This window comes from Bombus flavifrons, chromosome 1, assembly GCF_040668555.2.
Source record: "Bombus flavifrons isolate JBK064 chromosome 1, iyBomFlav1_principal, whole genome shotgun sequence".
Classification (NCBI taxonomy): Eukaryota; Metazoa; Arthropoda; class Insecta; order Hymenoptera; family Apidae; genus Bombus; species Bombus flavifrons.
The window spans coordinates 21924199-21948093 of NC_138442.1; the positions used below are offsets into that span (position 1 = coordinate 21924199).

At 36.0% G+C, this 23895-nt stretch overlaps 1 protein-coding gene across 3 annotated transcripts in view; it reads left to right on the forward strand.

Moving 5' to 3' along the window:
* unc-13-4A (BAI1 associated protein 3) overlaps positions 1–23895 on the forward strand; it is a 123912-nt gene that overhangs the window by 29456 nt on the left and 70561 nt on the right. For all 3 annotated transcript variants that reach the window (XM_069116978.1, XM_069116989.1, XM_069117000.1), the window contains exons 2-3: positions 17112–17729; positions 20154–20401. In XM_069116978.1, the coding sequence (XP_068973079.1) occupies positions 17532–17729; positions 20154–20401 (446 nt within the window). In that variant the 5' untranslated portion in view covers positions 17112–17531. The remainder of the gene's footprint in view (positions 1–17111; positions 17730–20153; positions 20402–23895) is intronic.

The following is a 23895-nucleotide window of genomic DNA, read 5'->3' on the forward strand; positions in this document are numbered from 1 at the left end:
TTTCCGCGAATATAACAATTCTGGTTACGTTTGAATCCGATGGAATTATGTGCTACATACGTACGATTTGACTAAAACGTATTCTGCGCTTGATTAGATATTATTACGTCTGATTTGGTTGGGTTGGTGATCGAAGCACGTTTGAAAATAGGAAATTAAACAAGCGGATTATCAATAATCTGGTTACATTGGAAGAATCTTCCTCTAGAAGTTCATTTGTATAAGATAATTCGCTGAAATTAATTTTGTTCAGATTTGTGAATTGTATTTGGACGTAAAACGTGGACTTTGCAAACTCTGCTGTTGAAAATTTCAAACTCTAAGATGAAGCTATAAGTTGAATTTTGTGACATGGTCTTAACATTGTAAGATCGCAGAAGAAACATCCTAATTTACTTAAAAGTTACTACCAGCCTCTACCACGATATCTTATTTCTTTAATATAAGAGAAAATCTACGAATCATTGCAATTTCGTACAACACGAAGTTCGTAATTAAAAGAAAATGAATTTTTTAATTTAGGAACAGGATAGAACTTTCATTTTCCTATATCGAGTTTCATAAAACTGCTGTAATATGAATTTTGATGGCAGCGAAGCGAAACGAATATTAAAATAATTAAAATAATTAAAATAATTAAAATACCAATTACCGTAGCCATAGTTATATACTATTGAACGAAACGAAAAAGTTTGTCAAATATTTCACGGACAATTGCACGGGAACCGACTCACTCACGCGTCGAACGAAAATGACTTTACATTCAACGTCGAACTAATTAAAATTCGTAATTCTATCGTTAACTTTTTCCAGGTAAATAGCAAAAATGCTAAAATATAAATCACCAAGGTTTGAAAATACGGTTTGCTCCAAACGTGGCTAAGCGTATAGAACAAGACAGAGTACTATCTTCAAATATTTCGCGCACAATTGCGCTGAAAGCGACTCACGCTCGCAGAAGCGTGCAATCGTGTCTGACGCGAGCACAGAAAGCTATTGTAGCAGCGTTTCGTTAGCTTCTGTGTCACGAACGAAACAATTTCTGGGCCGTGTCATCGATAGGTGTGCCGCTGGCTCGCTCGAAGCGGTAAAGTGCTCGCTGGGAATGTAATTTTCCGGCGTAGCGGCCCAATGCTCGTTAATGATACTTCGACCGTGGCTAACTTATTATTGCGCCGTGTTACCTCGTCGAAGTCGACCGGCGCGGCGCACGAATCAAAAGCGTTCTCCGTCCGGAACGTTTGCCGAGAAGACCCTGCGCGAATATTTAACCGCTTTGCCAAACTCCTACGATCGCATCTTTGTTGGATTCGCGCGAAATGGAAAATCGGAATCAAAGAGACGTTACACGTTTTAGAAAGGAAAATAGAACGATATGATTTTATGCTGGAAAATATATGGAAATGCTTTCTTTCGACACAGGAACTATCGATACCTAAACATTCTATTTGTTATATAAATGATATCATTATATGTATATATGTTATATAATTCAGAGGATATCAATTAAAATAGTTGGATCTATGTATTATATAATTAGGCCTCTATCCGATTGAAAATCAATATTCATTTTGGCAGAAATACCAGAAATACCTGTTTTCAGAAATTGTAGAGAAAGAAAATCTGAAACACGTCGTTCCGACGGGCTTGTTAATACCAATGCCAATGAATTACATAATTATTTTCATTATTATTGTAGGACACGAATTGGGAATTTTTTTTTTTATAAAGAGATCCAAAAATAACGAGATATAAACGAAGTTATTTTAAGAAGACTTTTAGTATTATATGTTTTTATTGCTTCCTTTCTTTTCGTTCAAGACACGACTAAATTTATCACTTTTATAGGATTAGTCTTGCGTTATCGCCGACGAGAGAGAACATCTGTTATCGGTGTACAATCTTTGTCAATATATGATGGAATCGTGTTAGTCACTAGTAGAGGACAGGATAATTTTAATTCTAGCCACGTATTATATTGCTTCAAATACACATCTCGGTAAGTGCAATACGTGTCAACCGAAAAACCATTCGAAGCGATCAAAAAATTGGTGTCCCATATCGATAAAAATTCAACGCCAGATGTCACAGGTACGATATGACAAACAGCACACACAAACGGTATATATAGAATCGAGACAAGTTCGGACCAATTAACAACGTTTGGTTAGCTTCCAGTTTCACGTACGTTTCTACCAAAATCATTTATCAACTCGCCCCTGTCTCCAATCCCCTTTACCCTTTATACCCCGTTGTTTCCGCATTGCAAACAAACGATCCAATGAAAACGCAACACGCCCACATCTATTTCTGTACGTTTTATCCTCAATACTTACCTAGATCGAATAACGTTATAACGTTAATTCTTTTAGAGTCGAATCTTTCTTAGGCTTTGGGGAAATATATTTTTATCGATAGACAAGTTAATAGATAAATTAATCTTTAGTAACAGGGACATCTTTTTCCGAGGGAAACAACTTATTAAAAGAAGCCAATTTTTTCGAGAATAGATGTATTTATCGGTTAGTTAGAGCGATTATAAAAGATATTTACAAATGTCCTTATTTCTCGATGAAGCATTTCTCATTTTCGTAGTATCGAGTTTTTATTAAATTAAGTACAAAATTTAATATACTTGGCCGTAATTAATTCGTACGTAATAATAAATACAATCGTGTGTGAATACCACTATAATCGATCATTTTTAAGGTACGATATTGCGTATGACGCAACATCGAGTTGAAAAGGTTAAGAAACGTATCACGTGCACGAGCATACGCGAAAAAGGTTTCGCGTAGCACGCGAAGCCCGCAGGCATTTTTTGTCGATGGAAAATATGAATCAGGCTATAAAGCAGAGAATATTTAGCGAAGAGAAAAAGTTGATAAAAATGGCGACGCGTGGGTGAAACACGGGCCTGCAATGCAGTGCGTAACGGTACGGGCAATCGAGCGAAATAACTCGGTTTCAGCGGTCCGGTTCGGTACGTGTATCACATTGACACGTGTCGCGTCGAGGTGCAACAAAATGTTCGTGCAGAATGTAATTTCCTGGCTGAATAAAGCCAATCATTAATGATGCGTCGCCCCGCCATACCTTCATATTAGGGCTTTTCAGCAATTTTTCTGCGGTAATATTTCACACGTCGCCTATGTCAAAGGAGAGAAACGAATATTCGACGGGAATTATAACCAATTGCATTTTGGCGTTTATCGTAAACGTTAACCTGACAGAGGAAAATTCGATCGTTTAGCGATTTAACGATATAGATCGCGAGTTGCTTGGAAGCGTTACCCGAGAATTTTGAAATTCTCTTTCGCTAAATTGTTTGAAACAATCTAAAAATCTCACGATTCTTGTTAATCCTTGGAAAAATACGCGGCGAAGTATCGTTATACGGTAGAGTACGACGCGATGGAATTAAAAAATTGTTTATCGTAGTTAGGATATATTTCGTGCAGTTTTCTCGCTGTTGCTTAATCTTATTCATTTATTAAGGATCGAGCAGCGAAATAATAAGCAGCGTAAAATTTGAATAAACGTGATATCGTTGGAAAACGTAAATAAAACAGCTTACGAATTGTTTTATCGACTTGTTGGAATAATAATTATTTCGTAGAAGCTTGCTACACGCTACAGAAGAAAGAAAATAACGCAAAACAAAAGTTCGACGGCACGGACTTTATAAATTTCACGATGTTATAGGATCTACTTGAAAGAAAAACGGTACTAAGTAAATCCGTAGGATTCCCTATCGGAGCCGCGACGATACAAAGAACTCGATAATTTAAATTTCCCAAAAATGATCACAAATCAAATATCGCGTTAACGTAAGATTAGCATAACGCTCCCTTCAACGATATTATACAACAATATCCAGTCGATATCGCGAAATTTATTCAACCCAACCCATTTAACAGTAAATTTCAATTCTTGCTACGGTGCTCAGATAACTCGGATAACTGTTACAAATTTATCAGCACGTTTTAAACGACCCTCGTAAACCCTATATTACAACTGTTGCTCAACCCTCGTCGATCTTGCAAATTCCTCCATTGTTTCATTATCCGGCTACTCTTCTTCCGCTGAAAAAAAGCCTACATTGAAGGAGGTAATTATTTTCGGTTACGCGTTGTCTCTTCTTAGCTCGATCGCGATCTTGGATACGATTCAAAACGCAAATGTGCCAGAATGTTTGGCGTTGTGTAGCGGCGCCTAAAGATTTTTTGGCATCTCGTAAAGATACGGATAAAATAGGTAGTACTTCTGTCGGAGATGCGAGTTTCTAATGGAATTGACTTCCTTGTGCCATGGACGAGGGGAGGATGCCAGAGAGGAGAAGTGGAAGAGAGAGCAGGTTATAAAGTGCGGGAACAACGACCGGTTTAAGCGGCGTCCGTAGTTAAAAGTTTGCTGGGCAAAAAATATCGATTCCGCCAGCGAAATTACTGGGACAATTACCGGTTGAAAGTTGAATTTTCACCGAGTGAGCACAATTATCGTGGGGTGTAGCCTATCCTGAATTTTTATTTCACGGTAAATATTACACGATCGTTAGCGGTGTATTTTACACGAAATTGTAAAATGTTTAATGCATCGAACGACTGGCATTTGAACGGAAGGTAAATTTACTGCAGTAAAGTTGGAATAACGCTGAACGTGTAATTTCGATTTTAGATATGGCAAAAAGAATATCAGACCGCGTCAATAATTGGTGGGTAGTTTCGCTTGATAAATATTAGAAATTACGTCGTAAATGATTTATATCTGGTAATTGTATGGCGATTTCGATGCAGCGATATATGTATATGGAAAGTAGACAGAGCTATTTTAAGTTTGAAGAAGTTGACTTAAGAAACGGTGGGTGATTTATTACGAAGAAATTTTGCCGTTAGCGTTGCTCGTTACTGACTTGAAAAATGGCCTCATTTAGTATTCTAATCCATTTAGTATTAGGGGCAATATTATTTTCGTCTTTGAACGAATAATTATCGAAGCGATAAAGAGTCAGTTGATACAAATACTCGTTAAAGCACCGGTTTTACTCCAGTAACGAGAACAACGAAAGAAGCTAAAGCAAGAAACGAGGTCTCGCTTTAACGAATTTGACCATCACATCATACGTACAAACAGAGTCATAGTTTGACCTAAATAATGATTAGCACTAAACAACTGTCATAACTGGTACGCTGTCATCGATTAATTATTCGCATCAACAGTGAGATAGCTTCTAATTAGCCCCACAAAATTGGCAGTAGTATAAACGTATAATTAATTCGACGACGCTGTTTTCATATTCTGCTGGAATAATTTGGTAATTTAGTAACGCTGCTAATATCCTGTATACAGTCAAAGAATTTCTGGGTTATTTTTTTTTTTTTTTTTTTTTTAGAAAATCGAGATATTTTTCTTACTTTACGTGCGAAAAGATTATAAATCAGAATCTCGATCCTCCGTTTTTTTATTGGTTCAGATCCGATATACCGTGACTGGAATCCGATATTATTTCCATAAATGTTCAATCTGAATAATTTTGAATATTTTCGCAATTTCTAACGTGATTCCTCGTTCGAATAAAGCTGATAATTATTTATTCCAAATCTTAGAATTCATTTGTAGAAGCAACGAATACTTATTCGATTTAGCCACTCTAATAATGTATAATACTCCTAAAATCGTACGCGTAGATCTTGCGATATTCAAATGTTCAACTTCTCCGATCTTTAACCTTTTGAATCTTCAAATTTTCGAACGATTTCTTTTCTTTCTTCTCATCCTTTCATTTCTACTTCGTTCACATATAATATTATCCACTCTTTACTTTTTAGCTATGTACTTTTCTATTTTATATTATGTTCCTTATTTACGAATTTATGAATTTATGCTTTATATTTGCTAGATTTATGGTGTATTTATGCCATGTTTATGTTATATTTATGCATGTATATTTATGCATGTTAGCTTCATTAACATATTCAACGTAGCACTAAATACAACGGATTTTACACTCAATATACCTCGTTTTACGCAATAATTTCATAAAGCTATATTAATATTTGGCCGATCTCGTTAATCTTGAAATCTTAACGTAACGTCGCAAGCTTCGAAGATGGAAAGTTATCATAGGGAGGTCTGCAAAGCAAATGTTAATTTGCCAAGACTCGAGAGTGATCGTGACGGAAGACGGTTTGTCTCGATTCGAAAGTCGTTCTACTCTCGTGCCAATTGCGCAAAATTCACCGCGCCCACGAGCACCTGTTAATTAAGTCTGCAACCGACTTGACAAATTAATTGCGAGTTATGCGTGGGAACTTTTACGATCTAATAATCGATGATTCAGAGAACGTGTAACGGAGTTTCGATGAGATAATTTGGAACAGTTCCTAGTGCTTCCGGTTAATTATATGCGTCGTATTTCCACGTTGAAATTTGAAATGTTCGAATTTGTAGGTTTTTCGTGGCGATTCCCGGTTCGAAATCGTTTGGAAAAGAGATTAATTGGAAGCGGCGTACGCGAAACAGGGAAAATTGGTTGGTGCCTTCTCCGCTGTCGCTTGGATATTCGATACATTCAAATATATTCAAATATCGGTTTCGCTTGGTATGTTCGTCGCAGAAATAGCGTAAACGTTTAATTCGTTGCTGATCGTACACGCGATCTATCTTAATTTGTTCTATCTTTCTCTTTTTTATCTTTTTTCTTCTTTTCTGTACATATACGTACGTATATTTTTCCCTTACATTATATATTTTTGTTTCGAAGGATCTATCGCGTAAATAATTAAATAAATAAATACATTCTGAAACGTTTGTTTCGCATCAGAGATATTTTTTCGATTACAAGAAAATAATCGATACGACACGTGGAATTTCTGCAGATAATAATTCAACATCCGGTTGTAATATAGTCGTTATAATCGTCTCTACATAGGCACTTTTCGTAGCAGATATCTTGGATCTATTCGATATCGATAACATCGAATCAATAACGTGTTCAAATATCACCGACGTTTTCCTTTTTTCCCTAAACCAGTCAAACGGTGCAAATCAATTATTCGTAGCTGCGCATTTTCGACAAGCGTGCGAAGACTGGCCTTAATGAATGTTATTTAATGCATTTCGCTTGTCGGCTCGGATCGGTTTTAGTAGAAAATTACGTAAAGCCCGTACGGCCGCTATTATAAATATCGAAATTAATTGATGTGTACGAGTTGCGTATATTTTATGACGTCATGTGTTATTTTCGATGACTATGCATTTAACGTTACATATAATCATAGGAAATTTTCTGCGAATTGAAGCTCTGAAATTCATTCGATAAATCGTAACATCCTGGTAGATTCAATTTCCTTTTTAAAATAATTTTATACGTAATCTCTATTATACCGTATTCTTTCGTTACTATAAAAATTCGTAGTAGAAAGCTTACCTAACCGTATATTCGATGTTTCCATATTCTACATATCTTAAATTTTCAAATACACCCGCTGAAAATCAGGATATTCGTAATACAAAGAGAATATTTCGTAACACGAAGCTAATGTTCAAGGATCGTGTTACTCTTCTTTCTTAGGATAATACAAAATTAGATATTCTACGACGATAGACATGTTACACTAAAATAATTACGAATAAAATGAAATCAAACGTCTGATCAAATTTCGAGCAATCGATCATTTACAAACACCGATGTTACTCAAAATCGAACAAATCAGGTTACAAATCGCAACTCTCTTAACCTGCTACTTTTTTTCAGTCATTTTCGATCCAATGTATTTCTCTAACATTAAAAATATCAATAAAATATAACAATATTTTATTGATATTTTTAACATAACATAATTTTATATATTTTTACATATTAATTATATATATATAATTTTACATATTTTTATAACATAATTTTATAACAATAAAAATTAAAATATTTATAATCTCAAATCTAAACAAAATATGAAAAGATTCTTATTGAATGATTTATTAATCTATTATCAGACGACATTGCGCGATTTCTCGCTTTAGTTTTATTTTAAACGTCCTTTTAAAATACTTGCTTGCCAAAATCAGTGCAAAATTTAAATATTAACATTCGAGTATCGTCACGGCCTTAACATCGTGAATCTCTAATGGCCAATCCGTAGACACAAAGTGTACAACTACAGTAGTAAATAAAACACCTTCGCGAGTATCGCGATTTATTTAGCGTGTCGGGCAGCAAATGATCGATGGAGCCTCTGGAGAAGCGAGAGGATGCGAGAAGGAAGAAGTTAAAATTGTTCGAAGCATCGAGCCTGCTCAAAGACGAGAAAGTGAGACTCGCTCGAGACCCTGCAAAGAAGCTTTACGGTCGCTGGTTATTCGGCTTCTTTTTCAGTCTATGAAATTTCCGGTTGTCGTACCGCGGAAACAACGCTTTCAATTGTTTCGTTAATATTACTCTTGCTTCTACGTAGTCTTCTTTCACCTTCCAGTTGCATATCTAGAACAATTTTCTGAAAAATTCTACGTGAAAGGAACGACAGGAAGCGTGACACCTGCGAGTGCTCCTTTTCATTTATTTATCTGTAGGTGGAAGGTTAGGAAGACATTTATCTCGTAATAGTAAAATAATATTTGTTAATAATAGAGAAACGAAGCTTTTTTCAGAGATATAACGAAATCATCGAGTTAGTCATATATTTTGAAGCTAGTGCCGTTTCTTACGATCTTTCCACCGAAAGATATCCTCGTCTTCTCCAATGTGAAACCAGAATCTTTAGAAACAACGTTTCCATTATGTGATTTCGAGTTACTAATTGCGATTGAGTAGCATTCTCGTAGCGTTCTCTTTGAAGAGGGACTTAGGATAAGACGGTTACGACAGATTAACGTTAGTTACCTTCACCGATTTTTTTTAAATATTTCGTCGTTAGCATATTTGATTGAAAGATTGTGTTATTAGAATTAAAATTTCGAGAATATAAATATCTAGATAATAATGAAAATTATTAGCAGAATTAAGCAAGTATAAATTGGATAGTTCACAGGCTAATTCCTTTTTTGGCTTCCTTATTGTTCTTACTTAATGCAAGGTCGTCGACTTCGAGCTGATGAATTTGTATCGTATTGGAACGTCAATTACGTCCCTGTCCAGAAAACAAACGACTCGTTCATTACATCGCACGATTTATTAAGCAGGAACCGATAGATAATTTCGACACAGTATCTGGACAAATGATTTGTAGCGGAATTAGACAAAATAGGATTACATCGGTATTAACTCCACCACGCAATCTCTTCGTCACGTTTATCCGAATTGAAAGTATCGTTTTCACTGTCTGATGCATTTCAGCTTAATGTAATTAGTAATGTAATTCGTTGCTTAGAGAATAAAGATACGTTACAAAAGAACGTTATACAGTGTCGATCGAGTATTCATTTTCCAACAAATATTATATACAAACATCAAACAGTGTCCAGCGATGCTACAAATTTAATGGATAATTATCTGCATGTACTCAAATCGATTTTTTAAAATTGTTACTCCAAATATTCATTTAATTCCACCGTATTTTCTGAATATTTACTTTTTTGAAAATACATCAAAACCAATAACAGTCACCTAATACGTTACGTTTTTAACCGGAATTACGATGAAGAAAAACTGGAGACATACAAACGGAATTGTATCGGAGGAAAGAGCTTTTAATCTACCCCAGAGATCGTTTTCCTGTCCCTTTTTCTCTTCTTCTTGTTTAGCGTTCCCTGTTGTGTGATAAATTTGTAAAACTCACGGCAGGATACACTTGGCAGGAAACGAGCTCCCGGGGCAATTATTGTTTTAGGATATCGCGAAAAGGAAGAAACGATGGGAATCGGAAGGGATGGGCGCCGTGTCGGTGAAAACGCCATTTTCATCGATGGCTCTGTGAAACTCTCTCGAAAGCAATTATCTTCGCAATCTTATTATCTTTGCTCGACACGACGATGCTCCGAAATCCTGCCATATTTTTCTCCTTTTCTTCCTTCTTTTTTCTTTTTCGCCTGACTGATGTAGATACATATATGTTTGTCGGGTTAACATTAGAATTTAGGGCGCCTAACGATTCTTCGTTTGGATTAGCCATCGTTTTACGAAGCAGAGATTATATTTACACGTATATACAAGACTTTTACAAAGTATAATGAATATTGAGTTTAACGAATAATAAGTTTAACGAATAACAAGATTAACGAATAATATGTTTTACGAATAATAAGTTTAACGAATAACGAGTTTAATGAACGCTATTAACAATGTTCTTGGTTCAAACGAATCCACGGTCAACGGGATAACTCTTTACTATGCGTAGAATAATTTTAGGCACAAAATACGATCGCTGAGACGCTCGGTATAAACTGCTCGATGTGTCACTCTCCAAGGCGATCGCACGAATAATAAACTGATGGAAATTTTTCTCGCTGTACGATCGCATTTGTTCGTTATATACTCGTTGGAAGCATCGAGAAAGTTCCAATCGCCGTTGCTAAGCAGTTTCTGCCTGGAGTTTGATTATTAATACAACGTGTGTCCCATTATATCGACACCTCCGAGGTACAATCCCATGTGCCTAGGCCCGTTCTTGAGGCCGTATGCCGCCACAACCACATTTCTAGGGAGAACCATACAACCACTCCACACCTCCGTCAGGCAAAACGTCCATCCCGTGACCGTGGCTACGTTCGGCGACCAGTTGTCATCTCGAGCCCAATCTCGCTATCACAAATCTCGAACAATTACAATCAGATCGAATGACAACAATTGCTTAATTACAGCTATGATAAAATCTAGGCTAAAGCATTAGAGGACTTTCCCAACATTGCAAAGGGAAGGCTCCGGTTTTCCTTTCATCTCCGACATGTATATATAAATGTAATTTATCAATAATTAGTATTCATATTGCATTGACCAAACCAACTGAAAATATCGTTATTTTTATCGTTAATTATAAAATTACTCTTTTACCGCGGCGTTCTATTTATCGAATTGACAAAATATTCCTATTTTTTATTGCACTATCTTCTATTTATTTGACCGATATTCTTTTTAAAGTAAACGCATTAACAGTTTTAAATGTGTGTATATTACACGTGTATGGATACTATAAACGTATGTGTGCATGAATATTTTATTTAAGCGTTTAAGCGTTCGATAGCGAACACGTCGTTCGAACGATGTACAATTTCATAGAACGTCACTCGAGTTTTATTTAATATCATTCGAAGATCTAAAACGAATTCATGCGAAAAGCGGACAGCTCGAGTAACACGAATTGTCTAAAAATTAACGTAAACTCGAAAAATATGATGTTGATCGCTAGTAAAAAAGTCCTGACAAATGTTTGAATTAGAGATGTGGATCGATAATAAACAGACCCGGCAGCGATGTGTTCCTGCACCAAATTTTATCTCTTCGTGTACTTTCGTTCCAACGAAACGAATCTAATTGCGCAATCTTTACACCGATATATGATATTAACTCCGCTCGATTCGAATAAATTTAATTTAATGATTTCTTACTTTTCTTCGAAGTAAATAGAATTTAAAGCGAATTGTTACGAAGTATCGTATTCTACTCTTCGAGTCTTTCTTTTCCTATAAAATCACAATTACGTGTATCGATTATTTTAAAGCGTATAAAAGGTATAACGAATAACCTAGAAAACTAACTTTAGGTGTAACTACCTACAACGATACATTGTCGGATAACTACATCCCAGATGTATCTTTAACAATCGTTATGAAATATCGATCCGTTTTATGCTCCAGTAATTATTGATACGTATATGCACCACAATAAAGTAACAAACTTTTCTTCTAGATATTAACAAATTGTTAACTTGTCAAGGATGGAACACGATAATGTCTCTGGTTTCCATTCCAGAGATCCAAATCTCTCGTTGGTGTTTATTAACGCGACTTAACTGTATATGAGAATCATCGGAGAAAGTTTTAATGAAGTTGGTTCCGTTAAAGTCTGTATCCCACTCAATGATAAACAAATTACATTTCGTCGTTTGTTTCGCTCACTGTCTACGGATTCGTTCAAAGTTTCACTGATCCCTGTGGGAACACGCTTTTTTCTTCCGGCTAATGAAAGACAAAGTAGAATGCTTTTTTCCTTCTGTTACCATATTTTGTAGATTGTAGCGAAACTCGTTAAACTCAGTTCCACATCGACCGGACGTTCGTTTCTCCGGCACGAATTGCCGACGACTGATGCACGCGTCGAACGAGTAACATTTTCGGTTGTAAAAGGGGCAGAAGGGGTTGTAGCACAATAGATTTGTAACAATCGATAACTCTTGCGTAGATATATGTATTTTACGAAAAAAGTATAGAAAAAGCGAAATATCGTGTATCGAAACGCAGTAGTTTTTAAACATAAATTGAACGTTATCGTTTAGGAGTTACATCGATGAATATCGTGACGTGCGTATACAGTACAAGACCCGTTTGTTTCAATCCGTCGTGAGACAAACAGTTCAGGTTAATTTCCTCCTGATCTCAAAAGAAGAGAATTTTTGTTTGTTGTATCTTCAGTTTTGTCTTATATTGTAATACGAAATCGTATAAACGATTTTGTCAACCTTTGTTCCGATATTATGAAAAATTTACAAAATTCCGTTGAGATTATAATCGTTCACGACACCGTATATTTAGAGCGGCGCAGTTAATCAACAAAAGTTCGCTTAATCAGTTTTATTACTTTAGTTATTAAAGAACCGAGATGTCACTATCTTACAGTGATACGGTGAAAATACCACGAGATTACGACAGTTCAAATTGGATGTCACGATTTCGAGATTGCAAACGCGTTTTAAATTAGTCTCGCAGTGAGTGTATGGTATCTTGAATATTGGAATTTCAGAAGCAGCGAACTACCGAGAATAATAACAATTAGGTACTAGAAAATCTATAAAGAAATTAGCGTTTGCGATGTACGTACCACAGTTTTTGCAAATAATACTTAAACTCGATAATATCGATGCGAGGATTTAAGGTCTATAGGATTTGGTCTTAAGAATCTTAGTTCCTTTCCACGTGGCAAAGTTGGAGGTTTAGACCGAAGAAACCTAATGCGACATAGAAATTTCATAAATTTTAGAGTTCATCAAGATTCTACAACTTCTTGGGATCCTTAAGTACTTTATACTGCCTGAACTTCTCGAAATTTTGATCTTTCGAGTTATTAAAGTTCCATGAATCCTTAAAGTTCAAAGGCCTCCATGGTTTTGAATGTGTTTGTTAAGACTACTAGAAATTCTACAACATTTGAAATTACTGAAATTTCCATGAAGTTTTGCAATCTTCAGGAGTTTCGTGCCTTTTCGCGAAATATTGACTCATTTACTTACTTAATTATAAAGACTTTCTCAACATAATTTTATTCCTTGCTGGAATTAAACATTTTATATTAACGAATCTTATAGACTTTTTATAAATTTTATATTATAGATGTTATAAATATTATGTTTCCGCTGCTAAAAGTTTTGACTAGGACCGCGTGTATATCACGCAACGTTCTCTTTTAAATTTACAAATGTCCAAGTCCACAAAGGGATCCATGCATTTCTTTCGTCCAGCCATTTAAAAAATGAATTGCTCGAGAAAAGCTATAATTATTCATCGATACTCGTGTGCAACGATATCCAAGGAGTTTCCAATGACGACTTAATTTTAACGCAAGTTGTTGTCAAGGGAAGCTCCTTTGTTAGCCTCGGAAAATCCCAAGAAACTAATATCCATGGGGTGCGGCGACATCGTAGACGATCTCGAAGCAGTATCGATTAAGGGGTTAATTAATCGCGGTCGTGGAGCGTCGACAGGATTGCGACACGCCACAAGAAGCACTCGTGGAACGCTCGTGGATTTCATCTCTCGATGTATTTGCGAAATTGTTCAGCGAATTTCGCGCGTAACGTGCGCGAAACCACCAACGAGAGTAATGAAGATACGTTTGAAAAAGCTATAATCGAAAGTTGTTAACTTGTATAAATAACGTTCTAACGAATGTACAGAATGTTATATAACAAATAGATCGGATAAGATTCTTTAAACATCGATGAAACTTTAATCAGTTTCATTTCAGTCTTTTTTTAAGTGAAAAAGTAAGCTACTAACTAGATAGATGTATAGAATGATATAAACGCTGGGGAATGTTTCATCTGAGAATTAGAAAAATGTTAATTAATTCAATTTCTGTCTTTAATAAGCTGAAAAATAAGGAGCGGCGAGGAAATTAAATTAAACGATTAATCAGTGAAGTAACTAAAGTTGCAATATCCTTTTTCTATGTAGGTTTTATCGTCGCATCGGTGGGACAATGTGAGCAAAGAGAGAGAGAGAGAGAGAGAGAGAGAAAGAGATTTATTGGCTACGTTTTGATAAATAACGTTATCTTCTTCCGAAAGATGCAAACGCTTGAAACTTGATTTTTATCATAGAGATTTTCACTTAAAGTTCCTTTGATCTAGTATTTGTTACGGGAGTAATTGTATTTGTGACATTTTAAAAGCGTATTATTTTCCATTTGATCATAGAAACTCGTAATATTTTTCAGATTGCTTTCTAAGTTTTCTATTTCTATCTCTATTTCTATTTATTCAGATTGTTGATATCTATATCTGAAATAATATTCTAACATATCCTCTTTAATACTTACAATTCGATATTCGACACTTTATCCCAAGCTTTGCTGCGATATTATCAAGAGACTTGCAATAAGAATATTGAAATTTAATGAAATTATACGAACGAACGTAAGATCATAATGTGAAACCTGTAGCACTCATCAGTGCTATAGACTCTATATTTCGCCACTTTTCACAAGAAGCATAACGCGTCCTCGCAAATGAAAAAGCAGGCCTTCAAATGTTCATTGTTTGAATTCCGATAAATTTCAATTCGTTCGAAGTGAAATTCATTTAATCAGCCCCGTGACGGAGAACTGCAGTTTCACAATGATTGCAGGAATGTATTGATCCACGCATACGCGTATACGTATAGTAAATATTCTATAATCATATAGTTCCCCATTGCTGCGTAATAAAATATTTCCTACGTTTAAGACGAGCGTTCTTTTTCTTTTCGTCTTATTTCTATCGGAACAAATCATGATCTAGCTCCATGTCAAAATTTGTCATTTTTCATTTCGCCTCAATACTGACATAGAAAATCGATTTATCGACCAACCCAATTAATGAAATTCTGTTTCTCGCGTAACCGTGTAACGTTTCGAAACTCACAGTTCGTTCGTGTCAAGGTTTGACAAATTAAATAGACACGAAAACTTTGAAAAATGGTACGATAGTCGGTATTTGCTAAAAAAAAAGTTACAAACTCCTTCGCCCTTTAAGTTTATCATTCTTTTTTCATTGTAAGAACGAAACGCGATAAAAAAGAATTACATAGAAAATGTACAAAGAAATAATATATTTAATATATAAATTATTTTGCAGCTCTCACGATCTGTATCATTCAAATTATTATTAATCCAAACTTTCGTTTAAGCTTTCTTGTTTAATTGTTTTTATATTCCGACGTTTCCTCGATATTCATTAGCTTTCGAACATCATTAATAATTCGAATTCTCGATCTACAATGTTCATCGAACGATTCATTTTCTCTCATAAAATGTTTACGACCACCATTCGATCGAGTCATCGTTCGATAGCCATAACTAACGATCGATGTTTACCAGATTCACCGTCATTGCGTTCACGTATACCGACGAAACCGCAACGGAAATGTAACGGGTTGCCATTTCATTTGCCCAAACCTCTAAAAGCACATTCACCGTCCCTATTATCCAGCAACTTTCTAATAATATTTCGAACATTTCGAAGTGTCGCCAATTCGTCAACGTGGTACAAAGTAAGACAAAGACGCGATTTATCGCTTCGAAAAGCCTTCTTCAGACTGCGAACACTCGTTTCGCAATCTCTGTAGATGTCAATAACAAAATTGCACGTTTTGAGTCGATCGAACGAATTGAAGGAAAACGGCGAAATTTGACGATCATCGATATCCGATCGCGAGAAAGACGATGTCTTACGTAAGCAGATATAATCGATATCTGTTTAAACAGTTCCTTTTCGAAATTTGAACTATGTAAATAAGTAAGAAAGAGTGAACCAGTGAACTGAGACAACAACTACAAATTGCTGTTAAGTTACGAGATGATAACTTGCTTTACAATATGTAGAAACCACATCGTTAACTATCTCCTTGCTTTCAAAATTAAGCGGAAGTTATATTGCGGTTTTAACGTACGCGTATGTAGAACAGTTAATCTCTTACTTTATCACATCGAGTCACCCACTCGCCATAGATTTTCATCCACTGCAGTCTTTGTAATAATGTTTCATTTGAATTGTAACTTTAATCTTAATTTGCAGGATCGAAGATTACTTCTAATCGATGTACCTACGTTTCTGTTGGTGCAATAATTAAGACAGCTCTAACATCTAGTATTTAATGTAGTATTATATGTAAACATGATATATATATATATTTACATTATTCTTGATTTATTACGCTAGATCGAACGATAGCAATGCAACTTTAAATTTACATAAAAAAATCTGTGACACAAGTAGTCCGAATATAACGTTCCTATTCTATTATATGAACATCGTCATTTTTGTATAACGTGGTCTGGGAAAGTTATTGAAAAGATATCAACCAATGGAAATTATCCCCTCATTCAGCGAGAGAAAATCGAAGCGCTTTTATAAAACAATATACATGAAAATTATTGAATTTCAAAATTCTTGCCAATCTTTAATATTACAGTTACATGTATATCATCGCATTCCTATTTTATTTATTATATATTAATTTTATTTGTACCGGTATTCTGAATTAAAATGTCATGCTGGTGTACTTTTAACGTTAAAATCTGTAAAAACATGAGACTTCGATCCTATTTTTTGAAACGTCAAATTTCATACCGTATACGTAATAGTTTTTGATATCCTTCAATTAATAAAATTCTATTCTCACATAACACGCGCGGATTTTCGTGCGACAAGAAGATTACCCATACAAAAATTCGTGAGATTTCTTTAATCCTCGTATTTTTCTTTCAGATGCGACGGATCCAGTACGGAAATAAGACACGTAGCTCATCGATAGGAACGCGTTAAAGGATCGGTCGTTGGACGATGACTTAAGTTCGGCGCTCGAGGAACCGCAGCGATCGCAAAGAAGAAAGCAACGATATTGCAAATGGCTGTGGGGCAGAATCGATATCGTGACGCAAAGAACCGTGAAAGTTGCCGAGGTCGAGGTGCTTTCCTCCCCATATCACCGAGCCAATCCAGCGTGTGTCGCTTGGAGATCGATGCGTGCAAAGTTACCGCGAACTAAACGTCCTGAACGCCCTGAAGCCGTTGATCGGGAACACGGACGTGCCAGAAGGAAAACGATGACAATTGCTCTGATTCTCACGCGTCAGTGTTTCGTTTAGACTCTAGAGCCAAGCTGATTTTTTTCCACGCGTATCAACGATGAGCTTCTTTAACTCGTTGCAACAGTACGTGAGCGACAGCGTCGCGAATTTGAGCCTCAGCCCGAAGAGGTTCTCGTTCAGCCGCGAGGACTCCGCGACCAGCGCGTCAGGAAGAAGCGGCTCCACCGGAAGCGTCACGGGCACGACAAACACCAACTCCACCGCGCAGCAATCCACTCCTCATGGCTATCCTAAGGTGAGAAATTCATTTGAAAACTTTATATTGCAAGAAATTGGAGAATAAGAAATTGGAGAACGGAGACCTTGCAAATACAGTGCCTGGAAACATTATTTTCCAATTAAGCGTTTTGTTATCAGGTAGTACATTTCATTTTCGTGGTTTCGCTTCTACATGGTATGAAATTTAGTATAAGATCTAATTAATTAGTATGTTTAAATGATAATATAATAAATACAACGGTGTGCCAATACTTTTTGTAGCCACTGCTTCGGTAAAAAGTCTTGTATCGAGATATTTTGAAAAGTTAAAGCTCGTTTCAAAGGTATCAGAGGTTTCGATGAAAGGATATGAAAGAATTATTTTCTGTGACGAATTATGTCTAGGGAAAGTTAAAGCTCGTTTCAAAGGTATCAGAGGTTTCGATGAAAGAATATGAAAGAATTATTTTCTGTGACAAATTATGTCTAGGGAAACTAAAACTCACGCAGACTTTTAGAATTCTTATAAGTTGAAATTCTTAAGAGAAATTTCTTGATTGGAATTTTTTTTAAACGAAATTCTTCGCTTTATTACGCTATGTACGTACAGACACAAGCATGTGAATATGAAAATTCAAAATTCTCATAAGAGAATATTCTTGGTTACTTGGTTGGTTGCATCTACAAAGTTGATACGAACGTATGATATACAATAAACTTTCGATACATGTCAATAATATTGTACCATTCGATAATGATTAATTATTAATCAACCCTAGATAGCATAGTTCTGTAGAGCGATAGAATCACATAACAATTATTCTACAATTAGAATAATAATTATAATAAAATGTCTTAGCAACTTTATTCGCTTTTCTAGCAATTATTCGAGTTCAAAGAATCTTTAATTTCAGAGCATTCTTTGTCACCTTGTATCCTTCAGAGGCAATCGGGTAGATTACATGTTCATCGGTCTGATCGAGCGAGAATCATAAACGTGTCGGGCAGTTGACTTTGTACTTGTACCCTTGTCATCTAATGCGGCCTCGTTGGAAAAACGAGGACGTCAAAACTTTTAATAAGCGCTGTGCTTTCGAATGACCGAGTCAGGTGGAAATATGGTAGAGTGTAATCGAACGGAGAGAGGTTTACGGGCAAACTTTTGCTTTTTTTTTATGCATTATTCAAATAAACTTGCTCGCGAGGTACGAACCAAATGCGTATTCGTATGTGAAGAAATAATCGTGATGTTAGGGACACGTGGTCTCTTCGCGTAAGGTATAATTGACGACAGTTATGTCAAACTATCAAAGTATAATTCCATTTCACTTATATTTCCAGAGGATCAAACAAAGTCTTTACTAGCACACTGCATCGAAATTTATTACGGTGGCATCGTTGTTATTTACGTATACCGATTTCATTCACCGCCTACTTTAACGCTCATCGTTCTCTCCATCTACTTGATTTCTATAACCTTTTTACGCTCTTTTCCCCCTAATATCTTTACCGACGTCATAAAAGAAAAAATATTTGATCACGATACATCGTTTCTCCATTTACCTTTCGTACCTAAATTAATTAATAAATCTTCTCGAATCTCATTAAGATAATTGCAATATTTAATACGCTCTAAAGATAGTCAGATTGGAAAAGGAAAAATAAGGCACAAACTACTTAGAGAAAGTTAATTTCGTGTCGTGACAATATTTGCTATCTGCAATCTAAATAACGGTTCACTTTACTCGTCCAGAGTACCTTGTACAATATTCCAACATCCAATTTTAAATACTCGTTACATCAAAATTTTACCTTCAATAATATATCCATCCGTCCCATATATAAACTACATTAACCTTTCCACAATATCCAACTATAATGTTTAAACCACCTAATTTCCACTCGATTATCCTTGCCGCACGCAAACCGCATCTTTCCCAACTCCATAAACCACATCGTCCACACAAGCTTCGTAAAAAGACTCGAGAAACAACCAGACACACGATTGTCGCGCAATTCTCTCGCAATGTCTTCATAAACATACGAACACATTCTAATCTCGCTTTCGACGAATTTCCGACCAAGTACTTGTACATCCAGCGATAAAGAATCTTTTGCAGGCTATAAATACATTTTCTCGTAATTTGTTAGCCATCTAAAGCTCAGACTACAGATACATAGTCTGCCCATTTAACGTTTGCAGAACTATCGTCACTGCAAACGTTGAATCCGTCAGTGCCAAGTCTGAAGCTTCCGTTCTTAAACGATACACACTTGAACTTCGTTTCTCTCAATATCATCTCCTATTAATATCCAGAAACTAGATAAAGACACATAGAACGACCATCGCATCGACTATCTTGTCCTTGGAGACGGATAGACGCAGTTCGCTCGTAATTTCTACGTTAAAGGCAGCCGAGTCGACGACTAATTACACCTCGATCTCTGTTCACTGATTCAGGTGGTGCCTCCACCGGGAGCGGCGACGAGTTCTCATGGGCGGTCGTTGTCGGCGCGCAGACGGACCCTCGAGTGCACTTCCGCCCCCGGCCTGACAGTGCACCCCGCCGCCGGAAGCGCATCGGGCAGCACGTCGCCCCGCAGGGCTGGCTCTTTTCGAAGGAGCACCGGTTCCGGCGATCGACCGCCTTTGAAGTTCTGCCGGAGGAGACCCTCCTGGCCGGAAGTCGACATACAAGCCACTTCCGGGTAAGTAGACCCTTTCCAATAGATCTGCAAGGTATTTGACGCGATTGGCATGTTTCCGAGGTCTCTTAACGCGCGGTACTTACCACTCCAATGGATAAACGGTTTTTTCGGAGAATGTTGGAGGAGTTGTGATTGGTAGAAGATCGTGCATGACGAAGGAATCGTAGAGCGGAGAAACGATTTTGCAAGTTCGTTTCAGCGCAAGATTTTATCACGAACAGATGAACGTGAGGATTTTGTTGCTAACGTATATGTTGTTGAATTTAAGGCTTTTTATTGCGAAAGGCAATCTTCGACTTGGATTAGTAATTAGGAGATAGACTTAAATGAAGTTAGTTACAGTAATACAATCAGATAATTAAAAAAAAAAATGTGTAACATAAGCTTCTCGTTCTCAGTGAAGGTAAAACAGGTTAAACTTCTGCACGTATCTTTCACACGCTTCGGTATACGAACATTCATAGATTTTCTGCTTTTATATTTTACGCTTTTGATGAAAGATTTTCTTTTATAAAACGTTTAAAAGATACAGACGTTGGTAGATTGTAACGTATATGCAAACGATGGAAGAATAATATAACGAAGGTATCGCAAAGTGAAATCAAAGGGCGCGAAGGCTTTGAAGCTTCACTTTACCTTCATTTCCTGTCGTGCCGCGAGAAGATTAACGTGAAATTCCTGTTGACGAAACAGTTTATAATTTCAGTGAGTTAAAAGAAACATTTTAAGATTTCATATTAAACAAGCCAGTCGATATTAACTGTCGCGTATGTCGCAATATTTCATTTTGAAAGCATAGGTAATGGGAGAAACTTTATTAATTTTAACGCGTAGCAATTAATCCCAAGGAAGGATTCGCCAGAGAGCTGTATGCTTCTGTTACAAACTACGCGCATTGATAGTCTAATCTGTCTGTCCCTAAGTTCTACTAAGCTTTCCAATTAACCATACTAATCCTGTTTGCCTAAGGTCACTTTAATTAACTGAAATGACGACGAATGGTATACCACATACCTACTCTGCTCAGGAATCCGAAAGCAGAATTCACGAATCATATTTGCCAGTGTTTCAACTTAGTACACGCTGCGATAACGTCAAAATTATTGTTCTACGCTTTCGAAACGATAAAATCGCTGAACGAAAGTAGATAACGAGGAAGAAACGTTCGTAAATCTCGAGTCTCGTCGATCGTTAAACAAATATGTGTGCAATCGCGACGAAACATTTGCACGTTGAAATATCGTCTATGTAATGGTTAATAAATCCATTTTTATGTGGGATTTTCGCATCGCGAAACCTTCATGAATATTTCACTCGCATATTCATGTACGTACATTGTTGTCCTTGTGTTATGGGATTCATTCGCTTCCACGATAATTCCTTTCTTTTTATATGCTTTTGTTCGCATTTATTTTATTCGATCCCCTTTTTTCGCGGGTTGCTCGAGAATGTGAGTTTTTGTTCGGAGAGGCGTTTCATAGGTGCGATGTTTCGGGATTATCAATTTTTAACGAACGAATCAGCCACCACGATGGCGCCGAGTTCCAACATTCGGTAACAAATATTTGCCGAGCAAATATTTTGATCGGAGCTAGAAACAAATAGACAACAACAGAAAGTTTATAGGATTAACAAAAAATGTAACGTTCAAGCACGTGGCTAGAAACAATTCGTTTATTCTTCCCTCGCTTTTTTGAAAATCATCGCATCACGACGATTTAACCGGTCACTTTTAAAAGTATTGCAATCTTTGGTAGTTTTATTAAAAATAAAAACGTTGAGTGTCATATTTTTTCCCAATAATAAATTAAACGATAATTAGTCGATAAAAAAGAAAAACACGTATTATTGGGTTTAAAGCGTCTAAAAGGATTAAAATATACATTTGGATTAAAGATTTCATTGAATCGTTGATAATTGAAGGAATCGAAGATATTTATTTCAGACAATTTTTACTTCAAGCACAATATATGTACATAGAAGGAACAACCATAAATAACAACACATGATCACTGGTTTAAACAAAGAGCAAAGAAAAGTAAGGTAAACCACTTTAAGTGAAATAGGACAGCTTATGGTCAAACACACGTATGTCTCTTAACAGCTGACGTACATGTCACCTTAACTTTGCGTAAATCATTCATTCTGACTGTTAGCGAACAGCACGATTCTACAAACGTAAAAATTTAAAGAATATTCGGAAATTTGTGTAGTACCCGTTTTAACAGGCAAACACATTTTCTTTTTAGTTAACAATGGACAGTCCCTAAGAACGAATTATCGGGCTATCGTTTGAAAGAAAAGTATCGACGTTTCCATCCACCGGTTTTTAACGATATATATATGTGTGAGATTTTATACGACAACTACGAAGAACAAATTAATTGGTAGAACGTAGAGGAGGAAAAGTGGCAAGGGAGAATCAAATCCAATCATCGATTTCGATGATAAGTGGACAATGTGCACGAGAGATTTTAACGAGTTCCGAGGAAGCAGATGGGGCATCTTCGAGATCGAACATCGAACGTCGATGAAATCAAGTTCCTAAAGAGCTATCGCGTCCTAATCGTGTGTAATCGAACGTTTATAATCGAGCTTGTTGGAGAGCAATTTACGAGAAAGCAAGCTATCGATGAAAATATTTTAATAAGGACGAAATCAAATCGAACGCGTTTACAATATTTTAAATATTAGACGAACGTATTTGATCGTCCGATGTGTCGAATAATATGCGATCTGTTTGCTATCAAAAGCTTGAGATTTATTTAAATGTATTTACTTTCTATTTTCTAAGGATAAAATGTAATTAAAACTTTCAGTAGGAAAATATTTGTATCGAACTATGCTGTTTAATATCTTTCTTTTTTATCGCAAAATATCTTTTTACCTCTTAAAGTCGATCGAAGGATAGTATTTTTTTTATTAATTTTAAGTATCGTCGCTTTTTCTAATAAACGATCTATGTACACGAGCTAGGAAATTCTTAAATTGCGTACAACAAAGTTACTGGGCTATTTAAATAATTTATACTCGATAAACTTCCGCCGATTAGAGTATAGTCGAAGGTAACTAGGTTACTTTCGAGTGCCCGAAGCTTCAGTTTACTCGATATATCTCTCTATCACGGGATCATAGTCCGTGAATTCAAAGCTTGCCGATGCTCGATTTAATTCTAAAATATCTGACATCTCGAAGAAGATTTCATACCATTTCGAATACATCGTTGCTGCACCTGCTACCAAAATCTCGAACTTTATTCCGAATGCATCAATTATTTCATGGAATTTCTGAAATTTTGACCTTTTGAGAACACATATTCTAATTTTAATAATTACATTAAAATATTAAAAATATTAAAAAGATATAATAATTATATTTCACAGTATTTATATAATGCATAGAATAATACTAAGTGTCGAACACTACTATGAATAGACGAAAAAATCTGATTTATTTGAAATTTACGAACAAAAATTCGAAATTAAATTCCTACA